This window comes from Globicephala melas, chromosome 15 (assembly GCF_963455315.2).
Source record: "Globicephala melas chromosome 15, mGloMel1.2, whole genome shotgun sequence".
NCBI lineage: Eukaryota > Metazoa > Chordata > Mammalia > Artiodactyla > Delphinidae > Globicephala > Globicephala melas.
The window spans coordinates 62,814,488-62,823,207 of NC_083328.1; the positions used below are offsets into that span (position 1 = coordinate 62,814,488).

Below are 8,720 nucleotides of genomic sequence, written 5' to 3' on the forward strand. Positions count from 1 at the left end.
GCACTTCAATACTATTTCTATAAAGCTCAACTTATGCAAAATACCACTATATATTACTTAAGGATATATGCATATATTGTGCAAGTATACAGAAATGTAAGGATATAAAAAACAGCAAATTCTGATTAGTGGTTACTTTGGTGGTGGGGCACGGGGGAGAGAGATGCAGTTGGGGAGGAGTACAGAGGGGGCTGCAATTATATTGGTAATATTGTATTTCTTGTGCCGAGTAGTGGGGCCTTGTATGTTTGTAATAAAATTCAAGCGTGAATTAATTCTTCAAATATGAATTATTTCATAATATTTTTTTTACAAAAGGCAAGACAATATAATTGGCAGTGATTTAAGTCCTTTTGCTTTCCTGAGTCCCAGTCCAGGAAAACAAGGCCCCCATTCTCCTTCTAACTAGACCACTTTGACGAACTGGAAAAAACTTTGTTATTTCTATGCTGGTTTATAACAACTGAGAGGTAAGTATGGACACTCTTGCATATTTTCAGCTCAGAGACTGGGAGTCTGGTATGTGCCTAGGGTTTGCCCCAATTCTACTACGACATCTACTCTCCCTCCAAGAAACAGTGTATAAAATAAAAAGTTAAAGTCCCCCCTCAGCCCTTTATCTAATCCCATTCCCCAGAGGTAATCTCTACTGACAGTACCCTTCCAGGCATTTTCCCTATGCATATATAAATACATAGATACACAAATAAAGTTTTTTTAAATATAAGAATGGAATTAAATATGGATTACTTGGACAGAAGTAAAAATTTTAAACTAAAAATAGATGGAATTTTACTATATGTATCGTTTACTATATAAATCGTTCTGCAGTTCCTTTTTTCATTTATCAGTGTCTCATGTCAACACATCAGTTCATAATGTGTCTTCTACCACAATCTGTTACTTAAACTTCTAGTTTTAATCCAACAAGAGATATATGATCACATTCTAGATGCAAAATTTTCAAACAATACAGATAGAGTGATAAAATCCTTCACAAAATAGAGAAAGCCTTTCACAAGATTGTCACCCCTAACGCATACACCAAACACACACACACACACACACACACACACACTTACTCTCAGGCCCCTCCCTGGAGATGAACTACTGCTATATTTGGTGTACATCTTTCCAGATTCCTTTACTCGCATAAAGAAATAGGTTGTTTAGTTGTCGTGTGCGTGGCTGGCACATAAACGGTTCTAAACTGTACATAATATTCTGTAACTTACTCTTGGTGATTTAGGCATATAATCACTATCTCACTGAGTCATCCATTAGCTGACATTTATTATTTATTATGCTATTATTTATGATGTGCACTGTTCCAGGCACAGTAGCAAATAAGATGGACAGCCTCTATCCTCATGGAGCTTACATCCTGATGGGACATTCAGACAATAAACATGTAAATGAATAAGTAAAATCATTTCAGGTAGTGCTAAGTAATATGATGAAAACAGAGTGGGCATTGGGCAGAAAGGGTTTTTTTTTAACAACTGCATAGTATCCCACAGTATAGATTAACATAGTTTGGGAGAGTGACTTTCAAATTTTTCTACTTGCTTCCTAGAGTAAGAAATAAACTTCACACTGCTACCCAATATCCACCATAGAAATATACACACACAGAACCAACACTCACACATATACAACTGAACAAATATTTCATGAAATAATGTTTACCCTTATTAAGGGTGATGCACTGAAAACTTTTATACTGTTCTATGTCATTCTTTTATTTTTTTTTTAATTCCTTACATCTCTCTGGGCCTCAGTTTCCCCACCAGGAACATGCTGATCTCAACATCCTAGAATCTGCTCTAAGTTGATGCCCCACCCCCTGACTCAGCGAAGGCAGGACTTCTCTCTGGCCCTTCTCCCCCCTTTCCGCTCCCTGTTCCTCAGAAGTTGCCCAGGGAAAAGGGAAAAGGCAGGTCCCTGCAGGCAGGAGAGTGTGATTCAGGGTGGGGCAGAGGGAGGGAAAGAGAGAGGCCCGCCTCCTAGTAGGAAATGTGACTGGGTAAGAATAACAGTTTATAAGCCTGCCGACCTCTTTCTCTTCCCATGCCCTGGCCACCTTCCAGCCTCCTCCGTCCAGTCTCCTCCCCTCCCAGACAGTCCTCACTTCTTTTTCCCCTAGGCTGCAGTCAGCCGGAGCCCCCAGCCTGCCAGAGCCAAGAGCCCAGGTGGGGTCGAGAACCTCAGCTACAGGATGTTGACAACACTGCTGCCCCTGCTGCCACTACTGCTCCTGCCCTGCTGGGCCCTCTGTAGCCAGGAAGCCTCAGATGGTGAGTCGAGGGCACATCTCGTGCCCCGGGATGGTTCTGGAGACTCTCAGCCTGTCTGGGTACACAGGCAAGACCAGAGGGGAGCTTATCCCACAGTGTCTGTGTCTGCAGCCGGCTGGATCTCTCCAGCAGGCAGGCAGGTCCTGGGGACTGGTTCGTGTCCCAAAGCCAAGGTGAGGAAGCATAGTTCAGCCCCTGGGAAGGGGGAGATGCAGGAGGCTGGGGGGAAACAAGACTGGAAAAATGGGAAAGGGGCTTGTAGAAAGGGTGAGAGAATTAGCCATGGGGAGAGAGGAAAGATGGGGCGAAGTCTGGAGAGGGAGGTCTGAGGGTGATGGTGGATGGAGGTGAGTTTAGGGAAGATGGGAAGAGACTTAGGGATGAGACAAGAGATGGAAGGAATGAGAGACACTGGAAGAACTGACGGGAGACTTGGGGAAAGACTGGGGCTGAGACCTGTGAGGCAGAAGAGGAGACTAGATAAGGTGGAGGAAGACTGGGGGCAGGCTGGTGAGGGGAAATCCGGGGGAGAGACAAGCTGCGGTTGATGGGAGAACTTGTGAAGGATCAGGCTGCCACAGTGGCTCCATTTAAGCAGGGAAGGGGAGTTACTGCCTTGCACTGTAATTGCACAGGGGCTCGTCTCCCCTCTCCCACAGCCTCTGTAGCTTCAGTCTCCCCCTCAGAGAGAGAGCAAATAATAACCAGTATTCAATCAGTGCTCACTATGCTTAATACGTGTATTGACTCATTTCACTCCCACAAAATCTTTACAAGGTGGGTGATATTATTATCTCCATTTTACAAAGGAGGAGACTGGTCAAAGCAGTTAAGAACCTTGTCTGGGGGTGACCCACACAGAAATACTCGTTCACATCTGCAGACACAGAGCACAACTTCTCAGATGCAAACGTGGACAAGACACATGTCCCCAAGGAGATTTACATCGCCAGGCTCATTCCCCCCTCAGACATTCTCTGGGCACCAACTCCATGCCAGGCCCTTAGTGGGTGTAGGAGGCAGAGATAACCAGACATGGAATGGAATGGAATGGAAGCCTGTGTGTTTGGAGACAGTTATGCAGAATATGGGATCGCTGAAACTGACCCACTGTATCTGAGAGGGTAAAGAGAAGCATTAGGAAAACTTCTTCAAGGAGAGGGCAACAGCTGGGTCTTAAAGCATGAACAGAAGTTTGCCAGGAGGCACAGCAACCCTGGCATGCTATTCACATGTCACCTGAAAGGCAGCATGACGGACTCCAAATACTTTGAGGTACTATCTAAGCACAGGGAAGAGGACAAAAAAGGCAGGTGGGGCCCAGTCTCCGGCAGCCTTGAATGTCAGGCTAAAGACTTTGGACTTGATTCTACGGACAGATATCCTATTTGGAGACAGTATAGTTGAGTGGCTAAGAGTGCTGGGCTCAGACTGCCTGCATGCTAACCTTGACTCTGCTATGCCACTTTCACCTGTTTTCCACATGGACTGGGGTTAGTAATAGTAGCGACTACATCAAGTTAATGGAAGGAAAGCTCAAATAGGATAATGATGCATGTAAAGTACAGTGCCCAGGTCATAATAAGCACTTAATGGCTATTACTATTGTTGTTGTTGATAGGGGACTGTGTCCCTGGAGGATTTTTAAGCAGAAGGACATAATCTTATTTCTGGGCCAGGTGGAGGGCAGATTAGAAGGGGTGACACTGAAAGATGAGTGGAGGGAGGGATGAGGAAGGAAGTTACTACTCCAGGACAGATGAGAACCACTGAGGCCTGAAGTGGGGCAGTGGCAGAGGAGACAGAGAACAGGAGATGGAATTGGGACTTCACTGTAGGTCAGGATTTGTTAACCAACCGGAAATGCGGGGGTGGGGAGGAAGGGGTGAGAGAGAGAAAGCAGACCAGAGTGGCTCTTCCACTGACCGTCTGGATTATCCTGGGGCAAGTGGCTCCTGCACTTCTAGCCTCAGTTTCCTCATCTGTAAAAACAAAGATAATAACCCCTGTCCTGCCTTCCTGGCAGGGTTCCTGAGAGCGTCAAATGGAAGGAAGGGTGGGAGGGCACTTTATGGTTTAGGAAGGGCCAAGAAGGTGGGCGGCCGACCTCTGGGTGGGGAGTTATTATCTCGGGTTACACGCCGACCCCTCCCACGCCGGCCTGGGCCCGACGCGCTGACTCCTGCCCCCAGGCCCGCGGTACCTCCACATGATCCAGGTCTCCTACTTCCGCAACCCCTCTCAAGTGTGGCACCGGGGCAACGCGACGCTCGGGGGGGTCCTGACGCACGTTCTGGAAGGCCCGGGCAACAACGTCTCGATCCAACAGCTGCAGCCCTTGCAGGAGCCCGAGAGCTGGGCTCTCACAAAGAACAGTGTGAATCGCTACCTGCAGGAGTTCCTGGGCCTGGTGCAGGTGGTGCACCACGAGCGGGGCGTGGCCTGTGAGTGACGCACGCAGGGGCGGGGGCTGGCGAGGGTGGGCCCTTGAGGTGGGAGGCGCGGCCTATGGGCGGGACCTAACTGGGGGGAGGGTCTGTGGAAGAACCGGGCGGGGCCAAGTTCTGGGATGGGTGTCCTCGCCGGGCGTGGTCTTTTTGCCTTTGCTGATTGCTGGGTGGGAGATGGAGGCTGGAGAAGAGTGGGTGTCCTAGCTGACGTACTGTACTGTCCGTCAGGCCCTCTTCCTGCTGGCATGACCTCGGGGTAGCCCCTGTTAAGAGGCCCTGTCCCTGATCCACCCAGCACCCTGAAAGCTCACTTCCCCCTGGCGGACATGCCCCGACACCTGACACCCTTCCACATAGCCCCCTGACCCTGAATCCCCCATCTACAGTTCCTCTGACCATTCGCTGCTTCCTGGGATGTGAGCTGCCTCCTGAGGACTTGAAAGCCCGTGTCTTCTTCGAAGTGGCTGTGAATGGGAGCTCCTTTATGAGTTTTCAACCGAAGACAGCCTCATGGACGGCAGGGCCTCAGGCATCTTCCAGTGTGGTCACCTACTCCCTGGAGCAGCTCAACAAGTACAATCGTACTCGGTACGAACTGAGGGAATTTCTGCAGGACACCTGTGTGCAGTACGTGCAGAAACACATCACCGGGAACAGCTCGAAAGGTATGGTGGGATCGGGGAGGGTCCTGTGTGTTGGGTGGGTTCCAGGCAAATGCGTGGACCTGAAGGATGGATACCTTGAGCAACAGAAGGCCCAAGGCTGGCGGTTTGGGACAGAGTACACACACCTTCCGTAAATTGGTGAACTAGCCCTCCCCGCCCCGCTTCCTTTGGGGAAGGAATCCCTTGGGGTTTGATTCAAACCATGGACTCCTTGGGGGTATGTTCTTCAAGCTAACTCTCCGCGTGTTCTGCAGGAAGCCAAGTAGGCCGCTCCTACACTTCGCTGGTCCTGGGCATCCTGGTGGGCTGTTTCATCATCACTGGAGTGGCTGTAGGCATCTTCTTGTGCACAGGTGGACGGCAGCGGTGTTAATTACTCTCCAGCCCTCTCTGAAAAAGAGCTAGACTGATGGGGCCTGGCAAAGGAAGATCTCAGCTCACTGCAAAACTGTACAGATTCCCCATCTGGGACATTATACTCCAGAAGATTTAGAATGGCAGCTCATTTATTCTCCGAGACTCGCCCACCAAGAGTTTGAGGGAGGGGAGGGGAGGAGCCTAGGCAGACAGGGTAGTTGGTTTGCTAAGAACCTAAGAACTGGCACCTTTGCTGAACTGGTCTGCGAAGTGAATGCTTATCTATGTTTGTGGAAAACAGATGATGGAGTTGGGGCAACGGAGGTGGTCTGTGGCCCACCCATCTTCCAAAGACAGAATCACCTGAGGCGTTCAAAACACATAACCAAATAAAACAAATCTTCCACAACCCAAACAACCAACATTCAGTGCTTCCGGGTATGTTAGACTTGGGAAGGGACACTGGTATTATACAATAGAGGTAGAAATAACCAGAGAAATGATGGAAGTGTGCAATCGAAGTAATATGGGAGCAAGGAATTATTAATTAATCAATTAATAACATTAATAAAATTCCTTACTTGTGTATACAGCATTATTATTTCCTCTACTTTGCAAAACTTTGGGGAAAGTAGCCTATACCCTTTGCTTCTACTTCCTCACCACCCATTCTCTCTTCAACCCACTGCAATCTGACTTCTCTGTAAACTGGTCTAAGATAATCAATGACCTCTAATTGTGAAACCTTCATCTTCCATGATATCTGCAACATTTCACTTTGTGGACTAGGGCTCTCTTTTTACCCCAACTTCTGAGATAGCATACTTCTCATCTTTAAAAAGTGTTTTGGCTGCTCAATCAATCCCTTTGCCTATGTCATCTTCCTCAATTCACCTTTGAAATGTTGACTTCCTTAGAATTCCTTTTTTTGGCTCCTTTTGTTCCCCTTTAAACTGTACCCTTTCTGGTGACCTACTAACTTCCATGACTTCAAATACTGTCTCTATGTGGTGGTTTCCATGGGGAAACAATGTCATGGTGTCTTTGAGAGCATGTGTTTTGTCATAAGACAGGCTCGAGTTTTACCTCTATGAGCCAGGCATTTAACTTCTTCAAGTCTTAGTTTCTTCATAAACAAAAGGTATAATAAAATATACTAAAAGGGTATAATAAAAACAATACCTATCTCATAGAGGCATTATGAGTATTAAATGAGATAATATAAGGTAATATATATATATATACTCAATAAATATAGCCTTTGCTGCTGACCTCCAGACCCCCCCATTTGCCTTGCTTCTTGAAAATCATCTGTACCTTAATATTTTGCAGACATTTCAGAGTCAACATGTTCAAAATGAAATGCCATATCTGTCTCCCCAAACCTGGTCTCCCTATTCTGATTACTCTCAGTTAAACAGAATTACCATCAAATCACATCAATATAGAGACCTCACTGTTAACCTTTATTTACTCCCTTTTTATCCCAACCTATAAAATACAATATCTGTAGAATCGTCTCCCTCCTTTCCACTCTATTGCTTTTGTTCAAGATGTCATAATTCATCTCTTTCTCTCTGGTAGGCACAGAGGTGTACCACCCAGTTCTGCCTTCCAAAGGAAAGACGTGCTATTCAGCTACAGGAAGTATAGTCAGCAGATAGCCTCTAGCTGCTTCAGTTCCTTCAGGGTCTGCCTCACCCACAGAGAACAGTCCTGCACAAGGTCATGCTCATCCTGGGGCTGTCTTCATCCAGTGCCTGAACGAAGCAGGGGGTATACAGGTTCAGCCATTCTGACCCACTGTATTTCTGATGAGCTGTGTTCATTCCAGAGCTCCTCACCAGGTTGGCTGGGTCTTTGTTGGATCTACACTACAGTCTGATTTCTTCCTCTATTCCATCCTGCTTCCTCCCCCTAGTTAATAATATCTTGCACCTCAAACCCTGTCTTGGCATCTGCTTCCAGAAAGCCCAACCTGTGATTGACAATCTCTCTCTCTGTCTGTCTCCAAATTGAGAAAGTCTATCAGTCTTTTGACTGGACCATGGCAATAGCTCTTCCTCATTTTTCTCCTGGTCTCTAATTTCTCTAATCCTCTACATGGCAATAAAAATATATAGTTCTGATCATGTCACTGTTCTGTTTTTCAAATTTCCCGTATTTATTGAGCTAAATTCAGAATCTGCAAAATGACTGTCAAGGCCTTGTAAAATCTGGCCCCATCTTACTTTTCAAATTTTTTTCCCTACCAGTTCTCTTCACCCAACTGTGCTTTAGATTTACCAATTTTAAAAGCATATATTTTTTTCTAATTTTATTTATTTATTTTTTTATGGTACGTGGGCCTCTCACTGTTGTGGCCTCTCCCGCTGCGGAGCAGGCATGGCTCACGGGCCCAGCCGCTCTGCGGCATGTGGGATCCTCCCAGACCGGGGCACGAACCCATGTCCCCTGCATCGGCAGGCGGACTCTCAACCACTGCGCCACCAGGGAAGCCCACGATAAACAAATCTGACAAAACTTTAGCTAGACTTATCAAGAAAAAAAGAGAGAAGATCAAATTACAAATATCATTACAGAAATAAAAATGATTATAAGGAATACTACAAACAACTGTATGCCAACAAATCAGACAACGTTGATGAAACTGACAAATTCCTAGAGAAACACAAACAATTAACACAGACTAAGAAGAAATCGAAAATCTAAATAAACTTATAACAAGTAAAGATGTTGAATTAGTAATTTTTAACTTCCCACAAAGAAAAGCCCAGGCCCAAATTAATTCACTGGTGAATTCCACCACATTTAAAGAAGAATTAACATTAATCCTTGATAAACTCTTCCGAAAAACAGAAAAGGGAACACTCTCCAGGTCATTCTATGAGGCCAGTATTAATCTGAGACCAAAACCATATAGATAGATTATAAGACAACTACAAATATCT

General features: G+C 46.1%; 2 protein-coding genes across 3 annotated transcripts in view; one reads left to right on the plus strand and one right to left on the minus strand.

Moving 5' to 3' along the window:
- Positions 1-4,731, minus strand: part of EDEM2 (ER degradation enhancing alpha-mannosidase like protein 2) — a 49,295-nt gene extending 44,564 nt beyond the window's left edge. For both annotated transcript variants that reach the window (XM_060284514.1, XM_030830784.3), the window contains exon 1: positions 4,501-4,731. The gene's annotated coding sequence lies outside the window, so the exon portion shown is untranslated. The remainder of the gene's footprint in view (positions 1-4,500) is intronic.
- PROCR (protein C receptor) lies at positions 1,929-8,028 on the plus strand. Its single transcript, XM_030830787.2, has 5 exons — positions 1,929-2,026; positions 2,147-2,297; positions 4,490-4,741; positions 5,134-5,412; positions 5,667-8,028. The coding sequence occupies exons 2-5, from the start codon at positions 2,219-2,221 to the stop codon at positions 5,783-5,785; spliced, it is 729 nt and encodes a 242-aa protein (XP_030686647.1). The 5' UTR covers positions 1,929-2,026; positions 2,147-2,218; the 3' UTR covers positions 5,786-8,028.
- The last annotated feature ends 692 nt before the right edge of the window (positions 8,029-8,720 follow it).

Excerpts from the sequence above, each read along its gene's own strand:
- PROCR (XM_030830787.2), top strand. The coding sequence starts at position 2,219 with ATGTTGACAACACTGCTGCCCCTGCTGCCACTACTGCTCCTGCCCTGC. Across the intron at positions 2,298-4,489 it reads TAGCCAGGAAGCCTCAGATG|GCCCGCGGTACCTCCACATG; the intron begins GTGAGTCGAGGG and ends TCCTGCCCCCAG. Across the intron at positions 4,742-5,133 it reads CCACGAGCGGGGCGTGGCCT|TTCCTCTGACCATTCGCTGC; the intron begins GTGAGTGACGCA and ends CCCCATCTACAG.